Consider the following 21650-nt stretch of genomic DNA (forward strand, 5'->3'; position numbering starts at 1 on the left):
AACGAGCTGAGCCCGTCACAAGGACCGCGGCGCCTAGTGCGGTCCCCCTTTGCCCAGCAGCGAAGGGGTTTAAACAGATAAATAAAAGGCATTGCCATTTACAAATCCAATCGCTTAAACGCACGCAAAAGCGAGATCTATTGCACTGAAAATGCTTGTTTTACATTGTTGCTCGCCACTCTCTAAGGCAATCACTTGCTGACAGTGGCAGCTCGTAATGTCTACGAATAGTGGGGCGAGCACGCACAACCACACTCCCTTCCTCCCATCACTCACAAGCACCCACACACACATACTCACTCCCACCCATCTACATGTGCACTCACACCCATCCATTCACAAGCGCGCACACATACACCCATCATTCGCTAGCACATACCCATGCATACACTCATTCAAAGCACACAGCACAAATTCACATACATTCATCACCCCCCTCCCCTGCACCCTCCAGGAGCGCGCCTCGAGGCGGAGCTGGTGGGCGCTGTGTGTGGGCAGACGGGCCTCTGTCACGAGCCTGGAGCCAGCGGTTCCAGCTTGGAAATAAATGCCTCCTGAACGGCATGGAAGTTGCTTCCCTGTCGCTTGTACCCGCAGAGGCTTGACTCTGCGCTGGATGCACTAGTGTCATACGGCAGTAAAAATATCACACGCATGTGCAAAGCTGTGTCTTGTAACTAATTCACCACACAGCACAATTATACAACATGTGACACATATGTACAACGTGCAGTGACCGTGGTGAGTTCCGTGAGTTGCAAACAAGCTCCCTGGAGGTGTGCGTGCGCCCTTGTGGCTGCCTCCGAGTGACTGTGCTTGTGAAGTCTGTCGGGTGCCTGGGGGGACCGATGCCCTATGCATAAATGTCCTGCCGCCTGCCTCCCTCTATGCCCCACCGCAGGCGACAGCTACCCCTACACACACAGACACTGCCCTCTAAGCCTGGCAAAAGGGACGTTCCTCTTGCATTGCCTAGGAGTGTTTCCCTTTCCCAGGAGGTTGTGTTTCTGTGGGGTTTTAATGCTACATATGACTCGGGTACAGAGCCTAGTGTGAAAAGAGTCGCTCCTTAGTATCGGTGTGGCTGCAGGGTGTGTGTGTGTATGTGTGTGTGTGGGGGGGGGCAGTGCTGCTCGAACAGATTTCAGACCTGTTGTGGACGCCACTGTCATTTACACACTTAAGATTGAAATGACCCCTCAGACTGTGCAGAGGGAAAGTTTTACCAGTCGCGGCTGGCATTACGGGCGGGTGGGAGGGCGGAAATGGGGTCGTCGCGCCGCGGAGGGGTTGGGGGGGAGGCAGGAGAGGCTTAAGGGAAATATATATATATATAAAATAAAAGTTAAACTTACCATCCCGCTTTTCCTCAAGTCCCGAGACTCCCGCCGTCCTGTTTTTTTAATTCTGCAGCGATCGACATCAGGAAGGCTGCAGGCAGCCTCCCTCCCCTCCACCAGTCACAACGCTGCAATGGCAGCGTTGTGATTAGTGAGGCCGCTGCCCCACCCGGGTCATTTTCTCTCTGTATGCTGCAGCCCAGTGTGTTTTTGTGGTTTGAAAGTCTGCCATTTATTGCAGTATTACCCTTTTACCTGTGTTTGGTACTCTTTTGTAACATGCATGTCATGTCCGCCCACCCAGGAACTCACGCATGACACAATGTGCATCTTGCAGGTATGCCTTTATTTGTTGGTTCACATCATGCTCGGATCATGACCTCCTGTCCCGAGGTCCAGCATCAGAATGCCCTTTGAGTCCGCCCCCTGACCGGATGTGGTGTCCGGTGTCCCCTCGCCCCTGCGCTGTCCCAGGGTCCTAGTGCCCTTGTCATGGACACGATAATGCACACGTCACTTTTCTCTTGTAGCACACTGTTTGCTACCTCTTACATTTTGTTTTGCTTTCGATACTTGCACAAGTGCCACCATTGCCTACGTAACGTTTGTTCTTGTGTTTGAGTGTCTGCCACGTATTGCAGTACTTTACCTCTACTTGTACTTTGCACGCTTTTTTAACCGGCACACATGTCACTTTTTCCTCCTGTAATGCACCGTTTGCTACCTCTTGTATTTGTTTGATCACGATTGTCACTTTTGCCTCATGTAACTTAGCATTTGCTTTTGTAATTTGTTCACTTGTAATGTTCTCATGTATCAGTTCTGTTCCTATTGTGAAGCGCTCTGACACCTTCGGGTAAAGTCTGCGCTATATAAAAACGCATAAATAAATAATAAAATAAATAAATACTGACTGTTTGGGAAGCCTCAGGCTGCCCAGTCAGTATGAACAACAGTGAGCAAGCCACTCCCCCCTGCCCTCGAGAAACACCGCCCACTCCCAACCAGGAACTTCAGCTTTCTCGCCATGCGAGAAGGCAGAAACAACTGGTAGTTATTATTACCATTTATGTTTCTGCTTTCTCGCACTGCGAGAAAGCAGGGGGGCGGCGACCAAACGCCCCTATAGAGGAGCCGCCACTGCCTTTCATTAATTTTGGTGGGCCACTGATGTAATCTTGTTTAATGACATCACTATTACAACACTCATTAGTAGCTCGGGGTGAATTTTATTGGACGTAAGTAGCTCTTATTACAGAAAAAGCTGGTGACTATTGCCTTAGGACAAGCGGTACCAAATAGATTTTTTTAACATTTTTTTTTTAATGAGGACGTTCTCAGCAATCACCTGGGTTTTAACTTCAGTGTTCCTATCTGCCGTGAGAAGCCACTTCAGAATGTAATTACACCGCGCACGCAGTAGCCAGAGTTGATTGGCGCTGTAAAGCGATAGCGAGCGCGCTCCGCCCTGCAGCCACGGCGCGTGAGCCGCCGCTTCACTCCCAGCGCGCGCTCATCCCGGTGCCAGCCAGAGTTCCTCTGTCTCTCCCGGCGATGAGTGACAGCTCGCTGACGTGAACCGGGGGCGGGAGCAGTACCCACGCGTGACCCCTCATTACCCTTCTCTTCCTGCAGGGGATCGAGTTAGCAAGATGGCGGATGAGTCTAAGGGGGATCTGTGTGTCAAACCAGGCGCCGCCTGCCCTCGGGAGGAAAGATTAATTGTAATGCACGCTCTACTTGCAAAGCACAGCTCTGGGTGGCAAAGAACTGCGCGCACTGCAACGAGAGGATACATTGCCACTTCTGTCATTTAGATAACTTGGTTTAATTTGGAGGTGTTACTATGATGACGTCAGTGTGCTCTGTAGGGCGGTGGGTCCCGGGAGTGGCAGAGGCCAGGCAGACTTTGAGTAGGCACATCCTCAATCTCTGGGGTTATGAGGCCCCAATGAAGTATTTGGTGGCCCCCTATTCAAAAACTGAGGCATCGTTACCAGTGTCCTGGTAATTAATCGACCGTGCACAAATACATGCGTACAGGTAGGTTTTAGTTTGGAAAGCAACAGATTTGAATATTGTGCTAGGCTAAACTTTTATGAGGCGATATTTACAAACCTGTTACAGGACAAGCTCTAGGGCGCTGGATTTTAACAGAAGGATTAACTGCCACCTGCCCCTCTGAGGGGCTCTTAATGACGGCCTGTGGGTCTCATTAAAGCAATGCGGGATTCTGGTGCGGAAATACCGCACTGTAAACATCAAATACCTGCGGGCCGTGTTTACTGAGTGCAACATCACCTCATGTGTTATCACATTCTACATGCAAAACCCCTGGGCTGTATTCGTAAGAAATGCTTTCATTATTTAATAATGAAGTTGTTACCTACAGGTGTTACTGTCACAAATACACCGCCCACTCAGCAAAACCCCACCCCTTAGTCATAAGTGAAATTACTTGCAGCTTTCCAAGGCCCACCAACGGAGAAATTATTTTTATTTCAAGATAACTTTGGAAGCATTGCACAGTGTTAATCAACACACAAGAGCAGGCTTTTTCTGCAAAGTTTCTGCAATGGAACCACATTCAACACTATTCCTTCCAAATAAAACATCTGTTTGCCCCAGTTCAGCGCAACCACTTAAAATTAGTTTTAAAGTTTTCAATATAAAAAAATTGATTGAAGCCATTTTAAATCGGTTACAAGGGGGCTTAATAGGGCAATCTGTGTCCATTGCCAAACATGGCCCCCTTTTTTCTGGGGGGTTAGGGGGGCATTAAAGGGCATTTATTATTAGAATTTGTACTAGTGATTGGCAACTGCCATACAATAGGTAAAGAAGTACATTTGTCACAATAAGAAATAAAAAAATAATGCCTGCATCACAACATACTTTAGGTACATTACAAATTCCTGTTTATTGCCATGTCCATTCTGAGAGCGGGTAGAACTTCTCAATGGATCAGTCCTGACTTCCATACATTCATAAATTGGAGGGTCCGGCTGTTGGCTATATACAACATGGAATTAGCTGTATATAAATACATTTGGGGCCCAATTATTGATTGGATGGGATGAATTTTGTCTCTTTTCTATTGCACTTCGAGACAGCTCTCTTTTTTTATTTCTTTACCTGTCGTCTCATTCTCTGTTTCTTTCTGTTATGGGATATCTTGTACTAAATGGTTTGAACGTTTCAACCTATGTTTTGCCATAACATTTGTATTCAAGATGCAATAAAAAAAACGAATTAAAAAAAAAAGCATTTTTTGGTCCTAATCTCCCATCACGATTCACAGAATCCGTATACATGGGATTTTAGTATTTGACTCTTTACTACTCAACATTTCGGGCATGGGTGTTGGTCTGGTGGCCATGCAAAGGGCACAGAACACCCACAAACATACAGGTGTATTGGTATTCACAAACATGAGGATAAATGTGCAAATGCCATACTTAATTAGGCAGGCTGTGTGCCTAGTGAACAATTCATCAGTCTAAGTATAAGTGGAAAGTAGTACTCCCGAAAAGTTATGAATGACAGATTTCAAGGAATACTGCATGGAATTTTAATGACTCCCATTCGAATCGAAATTTTACTACTAACTTCGAATGAATCTGGGTCTGTGTTTATGGACTTGGCCTTGTAACACTAATCCCTCAAACTGTTTGCAGAGTGACAAATTCTTGCCCCACAAAACACTAATCTGTAGACTCTAGAACAGAATTTTACCTGATTTTCCAAAAAGAAAGACACATTTTGAAATTCGTCAAAGTCCCAGTGGCACCTCTAGAGCTGCAGATGACGCTTTGCACTTGTACCCGCACAAGTGACTTATCGCTCAACAAAGGTTTTATCCATACCTAGCGACAAGTGGCCACTCACAGGGCAAGAATTAAGCTGTTGCTGGGCTTGGCTGGGCTTGGCTGGACTCCTAAGGTTGAGGCAGAGGCATGGATTGTAGGCGTAGGTCTGGAGTAAGGAGTCCCTGGATCCCAGGAGGACACACTGCAAGAACTTACCCAGAATCTGCAACATCCACCATGAAGCTTCACATTCACTGCAAACATTTACCATAAGACACAAGACCCCTCCTGCATGCTCCAGTCTTCAATTCACAGATATCTGGCTTTCTTCTAACAACTCCACTTCTCATCTTCCTCTGAAAATGCAAACTTACACATACATACATTTCACCCTCCAGGACATCCCAAGGGCACGACAATCCAAGACAGCACAGGGCAACGATAAAGAGCTGCTCCACGAAGTACAGCCTCAAACTTTATTTACTGAGCCAGGGATTTTACTCTCATTAATGAATTTATTTTTTGACAACTCATTTACAATGTTCTTTGACACAAAATAGACTGTTTGCTCCTTTCAGTAGTTTCCAAGAACATTTTAATGTGGATATCAACATATGTGCCTGTTCTCCGAGAGGCTGATCGTACCAGAGCGATTTGGCAATTCTTGTCTATCTGTACAGCTAGTTGTAGGGTACTAATTACAGTCATCATCGCACACACGCTGAATGCAGTTTCCGAATGCTGGCTCATCAAAGTCCCATGAAGATCTTGAATAACTCACTATGGGAGCTGCTAATGGTCAAACATAAAATCAAGGTTGCCACCTAGCGCTCTGCTTCCAGTCCTGGGCTTTACTATAAGGTGCACAACTGGCTTTCCTATCATGTGCACAACTTGCCTTACTATAAGGTGTACACTTGGCATTACTATCAGGTGTAAAACTGGCTTTACAATCAGAGGTACACAACTGGCTTTACTGTGAGGTGTACAACTGGCGTTACTACTGGGGGTACAATTGTTTCAATGCAAGCAAACCAAGATGTCACCTCCCAGGACACTTTAGGCTGTCGTATAAAAGCCCAGGACTAAAAACATGGTGCCTGTTGACAGAAAGTGACATGATAATCCTACATAAAAAGGACATTTCACAATTGATCATTATAAGGCTCTGCAACAGGGGTTTCAGCACTGTTGTACTGCTCCTGCATACACCAGACAACCACCATTTTCTAATTAGGTAGAGTACTGCAAGCATTTTGGCTCATCTTGAAAATGTCAGGATGTTTGATATTTACCTGGGTAATTGTTAGAATTGACTTCATCTGTAATACCCGGCATACCCACTGAAGTCGCAAAATGCACCAGAAACAAGGACATCCTCGAAAATCCAATGGAACAAAAATTACACCAGGACGGCAAATCTGAGACCTAGAAATGGTTTACACTTTGAGCCACTTGTGGCTTCACCAGGAAGTGATTTAGTGATTACAATTAATATGAGCAGCATGGGTTTAATGCAAGGGTGGCGGTTGACCTATCACTCAATCCGCCACCCTACGGAAGCCACTGGGTTCGGTTAGGCATCAGTCTTGTTTCTAGTTCCATCATGGTATGGTCCAGTAACAAGACACATGATCCAGGTCACAGTTGTGAGAAACTGAACAAAGAAAAGGCAGCAGGCTTTGAAAAGAAACACCACAAGTCCAAGGGCAGAGGCTCCTGGCTGCAGTCAAGTTCATAAGACACAAATTCTCAATCAAAATAAATAGCAACATAACACAGATTACAGTACATGGGACATTTTTGATTATTTGCAAGTGGTTACCCTGTTATGACAATTAAAAACTATTTACAGTCGCCTGCACTGTACAAGGTTTCCAGTATATACAGAGAGAGCAGAGCTCATTCCAGTCCAGGGAAGGGGAAGGCCATTTCAGAGTTCGGCAACCAGCAGGGGCAGCCACGATGTTCCTTGAGAGTGACTAGAAAACAGGAGAACAGCTCTATTTAGGGCTCAGGATGGCCACTGTCCCAGCCTGTCTGATGGGTTTTCACGTTGTGTTGCACTAATGGCACGTGAGAGGTCAAGGTTCCTTAGAAGGCAGCACAGAGTACCAACACAATTCCAAAAAGCATTGGTAAACACAAGTACTGAGTGACTTTGTAGAAATTTTTAAAACTGACATGCATGCTGAGAAAATGTATTGAAAGGGTTACAAAACCCAGTACTGAAAAAATACCCCAAATCCTTAAATCCTTATGAAATAAATAGTGAGCAACCTCCTACGAGTCTGCAATGTGGCATCTAAAATAAAATACAAAAATAGGCTATTGTTTCCAGTACACGGCACCATAGGGAGTGGAAGCCTTCGTGTGGTTAGTAACCCTGGTGGAAATTCCAGCTCACCTCTTACAAATGCTTTGTACTGTATTCTGTTGTGTGCTTTGTCTATTGGACATATCTACTTATGTGCAGAATGAAATATGTTTTTAGTACAATTGTGGAGTGTTGTAAAAGGTGAGGACGCAAGAGAGAAAAAACGTGAGTGGGCCTTGATACCCCCATACTCTCAACAATGGGTATAATAGTATATGACACTCAGCAGATATGCATGGAATGTTTATGCCATGATGTTTTTTCATGTGCCATATTTATTAATAAATGTAAATAATCACAGTCAAAGCACCAGCAGTTAAAACTATGTAATGAAATAGTATAATAGTGACTAAGCTGTGTGTGTAAAGCCCGATTATGTGAGATAACAAGCATTGTTTTCTCAAGTCAGTTACACTATACAATTATAACAATTTATGTGGCCTTTGCACTAGACAAATGAAACGGGAAAGTGTGTTTATTAGTGCAAATAACGTGTTATTTGCCACAGTATATGTTCACTAACATGGAGTAAAATATGACCATCTGAAAATGCACTGGCTAAATAAAAATACACCTGACCCCAAAACCAATTCAAACTAGTGGACACCAATGATCAATTTCAAGATCCAGCTGGAATCAACCAAATTTGTTTATGTAGCGGGTGGGGAAATTAATTTCCAAGAAAGTAAATGCCTAGTGGTTTAGTAAGAGGACATCTATACATAAAATAACGCATCAAAGCTCAAGAGGAACTGTGAAGGAGGGTAGGACAAGGAAACAGGAAAGAAGAAAGATAAAGAGAATATGGTAATGAGAGAGAGGATCAAAGAAAGACCAAGAGAGGCAGTGGTAGTCGGTCATCTACAAGTGATTCATAGAGTGAGAAAACATACTAAGTATTTAATATTAGAGGATGCAATTTAGATGCAGTGCTACTCATGGTAGAGCAGAAGACTACATTTTGAAGGAGATCTGGACTGTGCAATGCAATGTCCCACACCCTCAAATGCTTTAGAACAAAACAAACCAGATTTTAAGCAGTAATATCCTCATGGGCATCAACACTGTACTAAGGACACTGATCACTAATTTCAATTTATTATAGGTGCATTTCTTAAACTTTGAGGAAAAAAGGCATTCCTGTCAGAGTGGCATTAGTTTTAAAAAGTTTGCTGAAAAGGCACCTTTTCTGTAAAGTTTCACAGTGACTTTGGCTTATTCTTGTGGCCCTTTGGGTAGATTTAAAATGTTCCCATCTTATAGCAGCTGACTGATGGGGAATTTTCTCAAGCGAGAGGGCATGACATTCCTGGAGATACATAAAGGCAGTGACTACCTTACTGCACATTAAGGAAGTATTGCTCCTGTTCTTGGCTTAATCACTGGAGTTCATTAAGTGACAAAAAGACATTGTGCTTTGTTCAAGCATTGGTGGTAATTTTACCACCAGTGGTAAACATGAATAACCTCTGGTAGTAGCAAATCTCCCATTGCTGAAGGGAAACATACCAGTCAGTCCATTTAATGCAGAGACTCATTTTGGGCAGCTCTGAGGGCATTACCATTGGCTTTTCACATTGCAAGAAACAATATAAAAAATTGCGGTATTCATCACTAAAATGATCTTAAATGCCACGATCTGAAGCACCGTCTAGCTTTGGTCAAAATGCACTCATAAAATGAGAGGGCTTTGGCTTTTCCACAGGTTTATTGTCATTTGAGAACTAACCCCAGACTGAGCTATCGTTCATTCGGCGCTGGGATGCCTACGGGTTGCCACACGCTATACAAATGCGACTGGTATAGTAGTATAGTATAGCATTGCCCCTTCATTTCCCACTTGTATTTTTTAACAGTAGTTATCATTTACATCTAGGATACAAATGTACCTTTACTGGTAATACAAATACAGCAATTGTAGGAGCCGGAAGTAGAAAAGGAAGCCTTCCTTGACCATCGATAACAACGCTATAACACAAGTGGTGATGAAAAATTACTGGGGAATGGGGAATAACACACTAGATTCTTACTGTAACTCCCCATGTCTCCCAGGAGGTTCCCCTGGATTATTGGAATGAATTGTACGGAATCTGTAGAAAACATCCACGAAGCCGACAAAAAAACACAGGAAAGGTTGCGTACGTAGAGCAGGAGTACAGAAGATACTCAAATTTACTGGTAACAAGTTGTCATCCGTATGTGGGTAATTTCTTTCACTGTCAGTATGTGCCTAGCGACTGACTAGCTCATGGAGTCCACAGTCCCAAGGCAGCCATTATGTTGTCCTTGCTGCACACATCATCTTACAGTACACTGGGGGAGCTTAGCAAGTCATTTTTAAGTGCGTCACTGGCTTCACACACTGGAGTGCAGAAGCAGTCTTTCTAGAAAGATGAGAAGAGCAAGAGGGAATGGTTTAATTTTTGTGTTTCCTGCCTACTGCATGTAGGTCACTTCCTTCTTTATGTTCTGACCAGGCCAGTAATTCAAATGGAAGAGAATTGGATGAAACATTGGGAATCAGACCTGTAGCAACCACCCTGTTAGCCAAGATATGCCGCAGACTTAACCAAACCACTGGCCAATGCTTTCTGTGGTCTGGCTTGACAGCGCAGCTCTCACCACATATTTGAGCATTACCAGAGAGCGGTTTTGGCTCCGCCCACTTGTTGGAAACCAGGAGTACATGTTTTGATTGGGCAGAAGTTGTGTGCTTCCTGAAAAATGTCTTAACACCCCCCCCCCCCCCCCTAGCTGTGATAATTTTGCATGTCTCCAGATGCCTAACTTAGAATTTCAGGGGCACACACATGACATTAGAATGTTATTAATGTGTCTCCGATAACTAGATAATTTATGGCACAGATGGGAAGAGGGCGGTCACTAACCTACATGGATTATCAGCTCTAGCTCGACAGTTCAACTGTTACCTGATTTTTTTAACCTACTCCCATATTGTTCTACAGGTCTTTGCTTCCATACACATATATATCTATCCCCTGCTATTTATTTGTAATGCATCTCATTACCATACAACATTCCGTTAAAGCGAGACCTATTGGCATTGCCTATGCGTGAGGGGCCATCCAAAAGGATCTGCAAAGGGGTGGTGCCAAAAAGTCTGCTTTCATTGCCTGTTTCTTCCATTGGTTCAACATTCAGGCTCGGTTGATGATGATTTGCACTTAGATGGACAAGAAGATTCAGAAAAGTTTAAAATAAATACACTGAGTGTAGCCTGGTGTACCTTTCTCAACATTTTTTGGCATTGATATGAGGAGCATTAATATGAATATAAAAAGTAGCCTTCACAGATTTTTCCTTCTTTTCCTGCAGAAATGTAAAAATGATTTATGTAAATGTTCACATATTACCAGCATGAGAGTAAGAGCTACCGCCTGCCTAAATGTTTAATAGACGAGTGCAGCAAAACAACCACTAACTTTCCTTCTTTGGGGTCCTTGGGGACATACTCCAACATGGACTGCTAAATGGGACTGGAAAGGATGTACTAGTAAAGGCGGTGGTGGTCATGTAAATTTATAAGTAGGGGTAGTGTTGAATAAAGATGCATAGATTTAATATTGAGGAGAAATGGTTTGTTACCTGTATGAGGCACCAACGTTCCATCAGTTTACTGATTCTCTGACTTGTGCAACGCACTGAAGTCAGTTGTCAAAATATTCTAGATTACCATTAGGACGCCATTGCCTACATCGATCATGTAGGGGCCACCTTCTTCCAGCGATCATTTGGGAGCCACACACTATCAGTCGTGTGGCAATCAGGTTCGTTCATCAATCGTCTGGCAGCTGTTCGCCTAGATCATACGGCAGCAATTCTCAATGATCGATTATTATGTGTTATTGCACTCTCCAGAAGGGTTTTAACTACGGCTAATGCCCTAAGCATGCAGTCTCCCTCATCCCACTCGACAAAGACGAACACGCCGACTGTCTCTGCTTGCTTCATGTCCATGCCACTGCGGTAGCCCATGAACAGTACTAAGATTCTCTACAGGGTGCACTCCTATTCGGAACTTATTGAAGTCCAGTGGCACAACCTGATTGGGTCCGAGGGGGGTGGAGGGTGGGGGCGGTTCCGGGGGAGGGGGGGTGATCTTGGGCATCAAGATTTGTTACGCCGCTCTGGAAGCCATTATCACCGGCTATTTTTCACTCACCTTAAAATGATTATCTAGAAGCCATCTACGTGGATCGAGTAATTGGCACATACCTTACCGAGAAAATCTTGGTAGCCAACACCCTACATTAATCATCCAAGAGGTATCTGACCTTCTTTAAGCAACAGTAGCTATACTTATGACAAAAAACGTTTGGGCAGCCTAACTTCTCCTTTCAAACAGTCCAATATCAAGCACTTGTCATCCACTTTCTTCTCAGAAGTGTTTTTGAGGCCTCTCTCTACACTGGTCATCTAGCATCTGGTACCCTACCTTCATCATGTGCAGCCCAGTACTCACTTCGTAAGTGCCGGGGCCCAAAATTATGACCGGAGCAAGTCTCCTGCCAATTGACAGGGTTGCGATACCAAGGCTGCGTAGTCTTGATTTTATCTATAATGCCTCTTTCTTCTTCCCCTCTACACTTCCTGCATCTTGACTTCACTCTTCCGGCTTCTTTTTCACCCCTGCTTTCAGTAGCGGCCTGTGCAGGTAAGAGCGGTGAGGCAGGACTGGGGGTTTGGGGGGTGGGGGAGTCGATAGACGACGATAAGGAATAATAGAAACAAAACCACCTACCTTGCGCTCAGCGCATCGCCGAGTTGGCGGTGCTGCGAGCACAATCTAAGTAGTTTTATTTTATTTTTTTAATTTCCCCTCCACGTCATCTGTCAACTCTCCCCCACCCTGCCACCCCCTCTCACCTGCACTGGCCCCTCCTGCTGTTTTCATATGTTTCTCATTTCTTCCTTTTCTACCTTACTCTGGTTCACACTAATGATGCAAATCAAGTCCTGGTCATCAATAGAATGGAGTGCTGGTGCCCCCCCCCCCACCTGCAGCCACGAGCAGAAATTAAACAGTGGCGCTGTCCCCGGTCTATGAAGCATGTGGCAGCCATCTTCCTGCACAGGGTATTTGGGGCCAGATGTACGAAGGCCTTTTGCATTTCTTAATGGGCCGAATCGAAATTTTGGCCCGTTAAGAAGTGTAAAACAGCCTTTTCCTATGTACAAAGGTCTTTAGGGAATCGCAAAATGAGATTTCTGCCTAGTTGAAATTGCATTTGCAACTCCCTAAATAAGAAATCGCAAAAAAGGATTTCCTATTTGCGAGTTCCTAGCACACGTGCAAAGCATTTCCTAAGTGCAAAGTGAGCATATAGGAAATGCAATTACTATCGACTCACAAAGTAGATTGTTACCATGTAAAAATTTTAAAAAGCAGTCCACGCTGCTTTTTTTTAAAGTGCAATAGAGTGCACACATGCCCCTATGGCATATGTGTGCTCTATATGTACACCACTCTTTTTGGGGTGCATTACGGGGGGCTTTATGCACATAGCCGTCCTTGGTTTAGCATCTCCAAAATAGCAATTTCCTAATAGGAAATCGCTATTTTGGAAATGCAAACCCGGCCCCTTGGTATGAATGGAATTTCCTAATTGCGATTTTATAATAGCGACTCCTACTCTGTAGGAATCACTTTTAAGAAAATGGTAATTTCACACATATTTTGCATTTCCGAAATAGCGATTCCTATGGACTTGCTGTTTAGGAAATGCAAAATTGCATTTTTGTACATCTGGCCAAAAGTCACCACTCCATACGTAGGTCATTTGATGTTTCACACCGGTGTTCAAGGGAAACAAGAGTGTTCAGATTTTCCATATGATTTGAAGGCGTTTCAAATGTGGGGCAACATTAGGATCATGCACAGGAGCCAGAGAGAGGCAGGGAAGCGACTTGTGAAGTCCATGCCTACCGCCGGACTTGATCAATTTACCAACCATGATAACAGGCAATCACACGCGTTATCGGAGAAGGCGCGACACTGATGATGGAAAGACTGTGGCAGTCGAGCGAGAGCATTTAATTTCTTCTAATGGAAAGATGTGACAATGACTGAGCGGTGCTGCGTGTTGACTGACAGCCGCTGCGAGAACCTATCTCCTTATCACGAGAAGAAAAGTAAGCTCCAGATCTGCCTTCCTTTGCAGATGGCCTGCCGCCCTCAAGCCTTCCAGTCAGCTGAATTATCTGCAAACGATGCATATGTCAGGAGCACAGGCCATTGATGAGACGTCCAGGCGGATCCTTTGATTATCCACTGAGGTTTGGAAGTTGACAGCATTTAACGCAAACCCAATAGATGTCCATTTTACCATGGCTTGAGTGGCGCAGTAAAGGAGGAGGTGGCCTACAAAGAGCACAGCAGCCGTAATGAAAATTCAGCAATCAATGGCATGTCTGGACCGAGCGGGATCTCAGGCTCCGCTGCAGCGGCGGACGACAGATTGATGGAGTCGATGAGCTAATCATGTTAGAAAAGCTTTCCACTCCATTAGCAGGAAGCAAAGAAGGAAAGGACAGGGGCGTGCCGCCATCTTTCCCACACTGACAGCATGGCTCCTTATAGCCGCTCTGGGGAATGGACGAGGAGGGGCGAGGGTTGGGAACGCTGTCCTGGCACGACGGGCTCTACTCTGAGAAGGGATACATGGAGCCACATGCCCTGAGATGAACCTCAGGCCTTCCTTCCTGGGTCTCGCGGCAACAAGTCAATATCACTTTCCCCCGCCCCGCCGCGTGCGGCCCGCGTGCCTCCACAGTGCCAGATGCGCCAATGAATTATGCAGCTTAATGGCTGATGAGGCTGAGTCGGGTTTTAACAGGCACACTTAACGAAGCCTGGTGAGATTTAAAATGGAAGACGCGGAGGGTGCTCTGGGGGAATTCTTCTCTGAACGGCATTTCCTGATCACACGTCAGCTGACAAGGAATACGGTGTTTTGGGGAGTGAATGAGCAGAAAGACAGAGAAATGGACCCATGGGCCTCTTTTCTACATAACATTAGAAAACGTGCAAATGTATGTATATGTATATATATATATATATTTATTTTTTTTCAATGATGTTTGATCTCAATATTCTTCTTTTTCTTACGTAAAGTGCTCTAACCATTTATTTTTGCGGTTTTTCAGTGCAGGAACTTGCTCCAATGGCACTAGAGCACTTTACATAAGAATATTAAGCAGAAAACAGGTATCAACCATCATTGGAAAAAAAAGGCAAATATAAAAAATTAAAGCGTGGCAGCAGATGCTGAAGCAGATATCCTAGACCGTTTTCCTGCAGGAAATGCAATAGTACATAATGCAATTTAAAAAACAAGTACAGGGGCTCACAGTAGTCAGGAATAGGTGGTCTGAGGTGGAGGTGCAAACTAAGGAAGAGCCGTGGGCTGTGAAGAAAGTTTGGCCTGTAGAAGAGATGCAGCCTAAGAAGCAAGCGCATTGAAGCGGGAGATAGAGTGTAGTGCTCTCTGGAAATGCACAGGTGCTCGTGTGGAGGGCCGGAAGATCTATACGGAGGCTTCCAACGTTTTTCAGGGTACATGTTGGTCATGTCCATATGCTCTGTATTTAATTTGAAAAAAGGTTACAGCAGGGGCTCAACGTTTATCTCAGGGGCCTGCCACCGGTGCTGCCAAAGGCCAGGGCAACCAATGCTGCCTAGTCTTGATTCCACCTCATGCCTCTCTCGTCTACCACCCTACACTTTCTCTCTCTAACTCACTGTTTTCGTCCATGCCTTCCCTGTAGCAATATATTTCTATCTTTCTCTCCATCCTTCTTCCTTCTTTTCCCGCCTTGCTCTCTCTGGTCTGATGATGAAAAAGAATGAGCGAGTTGAAAAGGGTGAAGGAAAAACGGAAGACAAAGGAGGACTGTAGGATCATAAAATGTTCAGGAATCTTCTCCAAAATTATAACTTTGAACCTTTGACAAAACTTTTGTAGTTTGCTCCTGATGCTGGAAATAGAGTTAGATACACAACATCCTAGTGAAAGCCTGTTTGCATAGTGGGAAAATGGAATGCCCACTCCACAAATTGTACAGGGGTGTAGCAAAATAATTTTTTCCAGTGGAAAAATTACCTACTACCCTATAGGTAATAATGGAAAAATCTAACGTAAATGCAGTGCTGTCCCTAACCAAGCAGAGTTCTCATAGTGAAAGAATTGGTTGGAGTAGGGTTAGCGATTACAGGCATACTCCTTGAAATCTACAAATGGCAGAGTTTCAGAAACATTCCGTGAAATCACAGAAATTTCCAAATCTAAGAGAACAGCAGATGTATTTCTACTCACATGGATTTACAAAGATCTTTGAGACTCAGACCTGGAGTGTTCGGTTAGATGTGCCGGAGTACAAAAAGTTACCAGATATAATTCTGTGGCTTTGCTCTTTCACAAATAACAGGTTAAGATGGCAATGAATTATGGAGGGTGCAGTTGCAAAATGTAGCCTGTTATCCCAAAATGTTAAACCTAGTTAGTAGACAGTGCCTAGTTCTATTAAATGATATAAAATATGCTGACACCAATTTCAATTAGGGTTTGCAGCGCACCAAAACAGAATGTGAAGTTGGAGTTGTTGCAAACTTAAGAAAGGCAGCCAGACTTTAACAAGATAAAAAAAACACCAGCTAGAGGAAAAGCAACGAAAGCGGTTTCCAAAGCACATGGAGTTCTGGAAACAAGAACGACTCGGTATTTATTAGGGTAGTGCAGTAAATGTCTTCAGCATCTTGGGTAGAAGATCTTTAGTCAGTTGTCTTTAAGATCCAGCTGGCCTTCCTCAAGTGCCTTCCCAGTGAGTGTTTAAGCCTGATTCAATACAACACAAGACAAGAACACTTGTGTCTAACAGCAGATAAGCCCACCTTTGTACCATTCTTATTATTCCACCACCCTCAGACTATCAGGCTGGGAGATGGGAGAAGCTCAGTCTCATGAACTAAGACTCTGGCCTGATTCAGCGTTCAGTGGTAATTTAAAACTCTCCAATTTCTGTGGGAAAAGCTAATGATTGGGACTGCATTGTGATCAAATTTAAGCTGGTGAATTCAATCCATATTTAGAATTTCCTTTAGAAGATGGAGAATTTTCAAATAGCACAACATTTTAAATCAAGCCATTGGTGTCTTGGGCAGAGAACGTTTCTCCAGGTCAATGGGAGTTACTTGGTATCATTCCATGTAGGGGCAAATATCGCCTGACACAGTTAAGGAGAATGATTTCAAAGGAGGAAGCAATGCTGGGGAAGAACTCATTAAGGGCAGGGCTTTAAGTGGTCCGGGTTTCTCCGGTTCTGAGCACCAGTTTTTTTTTAAGGAGGCCTCGAAACGGGTCTCTATCGGGCTCAGTTTTGTGCCCTTGCACAGGAGGTCCGCTTTTTTTCGAGCGTTATAGGGGGAAGGGAAATCTTTTAAAGAGAGTCATTTTCTCTCTGGATTTCCCTTCTCTTTTTGAAACTCAGGAGCAGCAACATTGTCGTGGTGTCACGAGGGCTTTAAGTGGAAGCTTTTTCAATATTATATACAAGCTTATTTATCATATGCAACTAACAACCATTGACAGGGCCAATAGTCCTGACTTGTTGTAAGTATGATGTTACTTGTTGTATCATATATCTGGATGCAAAGACAAACAACAAAATACCAGTCGGGCGGTACACTATGCCAGCCGCGTCCCGTGGAGGGAGTTCCGTTGGGCAGAAAGGCGGGGGAGGGGCAGGGTGGGGGTGCTTAACACCGGAATATGGATAATGTGAGGTAAGTAAACAATGTAATAAATAAAGCGAATTTCATTGAGCGCCCTGCATCTCAAAATGCGATGCAGGGCACGCTACGAAATTCCTTTTATTTATTAAATTGTTTACCTATCTCACATTATCCATATTCCGGTGTTTAGCACCCCCCACTCTACCCCTCCCCTCCACCGCCCCGCCTTTCAGTCTCACAGAACTCCCTCCACGGGCCGCGGCTGCACTATGGTAAGCGCAAACTTTTAGCTTATGTGTTTTAAGCCACACCCTTAATTATATTGGCCACGCCCCCTTGAGAGACCCCCCCAGTTTTGAATCGCTGATTAAGGCGTTGGAGTAGGACACACATGTTAACTAACAAGTGATAATAGCCCTGATAGACAGCTCTTCTAAGCTATACACAGCAGCATGTTGGTTGGGTAGGATGGGAGATCTGCTCCTGGTAACAGGCAGCAGTTCCTGGTTGTGTGCTGGTAACCATGCGCTAATGACTATCATGCATTACAACAATCTACCTTTGTTTTCAGGTGATGTGGGGTATTTTTAGTATGTGAGCACAGTAGATCCGAACCTATCGAGCTATCCATGGGCAAGCAGAGCAAGCAAACTCACCCTGCACCTAAAGAAACGCCCCCTGCTGGACACCTTGGTAATTATGTAACCCTTTCCCCTTTGCTTTGAGAAAATACAGGCTGCCTGGTGGACTACTGACTTCCAGCAGCATCCCGGTCCTTGATTAAAGACGATCCACAGTGTACGATACATGGAGCAGGTAACAGCTCCTGTACTGCTAACGTACCATATTTATACTCAAGAAGGAGCTTCCTATGACTCACTTTCAGAGATTATATTCATTTCAATTTTGAGACAAACGCAACCTTCCCTGTAGTCCAATACAGTTGCTCAGTAGCATGACATTTGATACTGTTAATAATAAATCTCATTGTTCTTTTTTGTTTTTACAAATACATAAAATTGTCGGGGTCTCTGAGACGTCCATCCTTTTTTTTTCTTTAGTGGTCTTCACATTTTTTACAGGATAACTTTTTTTCTACACCAGCCATGCCCTGAAGAACCCTTGCTCATTTTCATCTTGCAATGGCTTGGTAGTACATCTGGACATATGACCCCCTGTCTGTCTGGAGGTGGAGGGGATGGCAGTGAAGTTTCTGAGATGGCTACTGTCCTTCATGCCGCAAGCGAAGGACTCTGTACATTTCACATCACCGTTGGATCCACCGTTTACTTTACAAAAGGAAAAGGCAGGTGGCGACTGTGGTGGCGTCAGAGACAAAAGTTGCAGGGCAGTGACGCGGCACGGACAGAGGACGAGATGCTCTACAAACAGCTGTAAGGTCACTTCCCTTGGTCGCGTTCCCTTTGAGTCTTGCTAGTGATTGGCATTCACTGTTCAATCCTCCATTTTCTTGTTTGTTCTTTCTATGTACCATCCGCTAGGCTATAGAGCTGCTTTCAGGAAGCTGGTGTCCAAATTCTGGATCAGGACCCGGATGAAAGACATTTCTTTCCTGGTGTTCTCGAAGATGATGCGCGGGTCGTCAGACTGGCAGCGCAGGCAGTTCGGAGCCATGACCATGGCCAGGTTGTTCACGTCCATCTTCGTGACTGCCACGTTGGAGGGTTGCACAAACACCTGGGTTCAAGGGAGATAACAAAGAGTTAGATGTTATAAGGAAATCAATCAATCGGGGAGTTGTAGCTGCGTTTTCACAACCCTCCTCTTTCCTATTCACGTAATATAAATTATCATGACACACATACTGCTCGTAAATGTCAAAAAACACTTCCCTTGCTTGTTCTTCAATAGAACATGTGTTGGAAAAACATCCCTATAACTACATAATGCGACACACTGCACTTTTTACCACGCCTGTTTCTTTCAACAGCACTACTGGTATTTAGAATGCGTGTTGAGAAATCACCAACTGGTGCGTGTGTTTCCCTTAAAACATGTGAAGAACTTGAAAAGCTCACCAGATGAGTAGTTTCATATTGCTTGTATGTGTTTAACTTCTCAGCGGCAGGTGTACAACCTGATCGTGTTTTTTGTACCAAGGTCTGAGCACAGGCGCTGGGTCTTCCCTCTGAATGACCTCAAGGGGTCTGTAGGATAGAACTTGGGATGGGAGACATCTCTACAGAGTATGTTCAGGGATATGATTGCAGAGCACCATGAGAAGTGCAGCTTAGGCATGTTTTTCTATAGGTCAACAAACCAGTTTGGGTGATACCAGTGTTTTTTTTAACTAGAATAGATTTTGAATGTAAAATAGCCTTTACTGGGAATCTTGTCTTAGCTATTAGGGGTGGGAAATGTTTTGAGGTTTTAAAAGCTTATGTCTGTCCAGCCACCTTAGATAGATCTGACCATGAGTGAGGACCCTGTGGTGATCGCAGGGGGGGGGGGGGTAAGGGTGGAGTGTCAGTGTGGGGTCATTCTCAGACTCATGCTCAGATTAACTGGCCTGGCATCCCTTCAGCGTCTGTATACCCTCACGGGTGACAAGTAGTGCTCTACCAATCTACTGATTGATTGATTGAGCAGCAGAACAGACCTGGAATCTTCACATGGTGCAAAGATTGCAAACCCACATAGCGCGTGGCCAATATTGGGGGGGTGGTGGGGTAGAATGTTAATGAAGAACCTGCTGGACTTGGTGCACGAGAAAGGGCATTACCAACCACAGCCCGGAGAGCTTTATGTGATTCTCAGAAGAATCTGGAAAGCTAATCTCCTGGGGGCCGCAAGGACGAAAACAACAGAAAATAAATTCTTCAAATGGGACTGACCAGTAATCAGTTGGAACTGGGGTGACAGTGGAGTGGGATTTAAGAGTATTCATTCTTCTCAGAAGCAAATGACAAAGACAAATTCTACTCATTGTGAACTGGTACTCTGAAGGAGGCTGTGTTCTCCAGGGAGAGGAAGTCACTGGTGCGTACTTGTTGGTAAAGTGCAGGGACGTTAATTGACGGCCCCTGCTGAGCTGAGTTTAAAGTGCAAAGTGGAACCATTATATTGAAATTCTATTTATTCGAAGCAACTTGTATTATTTTGGTCTTATTTTAATTATAAAGTGCCTTTCTATTTTACTAAATTGGTGTGGGGCTTTTACTGAGTGATTTATTAACTAGGTCTTGTGTTGCATCCTTAAGAGTCCTGTTCTGAAGAGGAATGGAGATCCGCTTTTCTAGCTGATTCTATTCTTTCTGATGTTTGCGAGCTGGTTTAGGTGGGCTGGCCTCGTGAAAAGGTTCTATCTCCTTTGTTACTACCTTTTTGCAAGATTGAAAGTGAGTTATCCCTAGAAGATGGTTTGTAAAGGAGAGTAGAAAATGTAGTCTCTCCTTCTTCTCCCAGAGTTTACATTTTGAAGAAAGATCACGAAGGACATCTAGGTGCCACTTTAACTAAACGTCGTATCCGAGATGCCTTCTGGTGGCCGTCCATGGATTCCGATGTAGAGGATATGATTCGAGAATGTTGTGTTTGTAGGACTCTGAAGTTATCTATCCCTCCTCTTTCACCTATTGAGTGTTCGGATGGACCTTGGGTGAAAGTAGGAATTGATATTCTATATGGACAGAACAAGTACATTCTTGTCCTTATGATTATGCTTCTAAATGGCCTGAGATAAAACTTGTCAAGGAAGCAAATACAAAATCAATTATTGATTTCCTCAGTGAACGATTTTTGAGGGAAGGCTTTCCGGAGATTGTGGTGTCTGACAACGGAAAACAATTTGTAAGCAAAGAATTTCAGCTTTTTCTACAATCTTCAGGTATCAAACAGGTTAGGAGTTATTTGTACCATCCCCAGAGTAATGGTTTAGTAGAAAGAATGAATCGTGTGGTTGGTGATTGTGTTAAATTGGTCAGAGCGGGACATCATGATGTAGTAAACGCTCTCAATGATATGATTTGGTCCTATAGGACGACACCACATTCGTCAACTAAGGTTGCACCTTTTGTTCTCATGAGAGGTAGAAAGGTCAATACAGTGTTTAAACCAGGTTGGATGTCAAAATGTATTAAGTCTGACACCAGTGTTGATAATTGAATGTCTATTGTCAAGGAAAACATGTCTGACACTCAGTTTAAACAGAAGAATTGGTTTGACTCCAAAAATGATGTAAAATTGTCTTATCTTAATGTGGGTGATTTTGTCAAAATTAAGTCTCCTGTTTATGCCAAGAAAGGGGAAAGCAAATTTGGAAAACCCCTTCGGGTAATTAAGATTTATGAAAATGCTGTTCAAGTCAAAGGTGGACAATGGTGGAATTTATCTAAGGTTTCAAAAGTTCTCCA

General features: G+C 44.1%; 1 protein-coding gene across 1 annotated transcript in view; it reads right to left on the minus strand.

The window, feature by feature from the left end:
* Positions 1-18148: 18148 nt before the first annotated feature.
* Positions 18149-21650, minus strand: part of ARHGAP39 (Rho GTPase activating protein 39) — an 840128-nt gene continuing 836626 nt past the window's right edge. The window contains exon 10 of the mRNA XM_086966339.1: positions 18149-18975. Coding sequence (XP_086822465.1) covers positions 18781-18975 — 195 coding nt within the window. The 3' untranslated portion in view covers positions 18149-18780. The remainder of the gene's footprint in view (positions 18976-21650) is intronic.

The sequence above is a fragment of the Lissotriton vulgaris genome, chromosome 4_1, assembly GCF_964263255.1.
Source record: "Lissotriton vulgaris chromosome 4_1, aLisVul1.2, whole genome shotgun sequence".
NCBI classification, from domain to species: Eukaryota; Metazoa; Chordata; class Amphibia; order Caudata; family Salamandridae; genus Lissotriton; species Lissotriton vulgaris.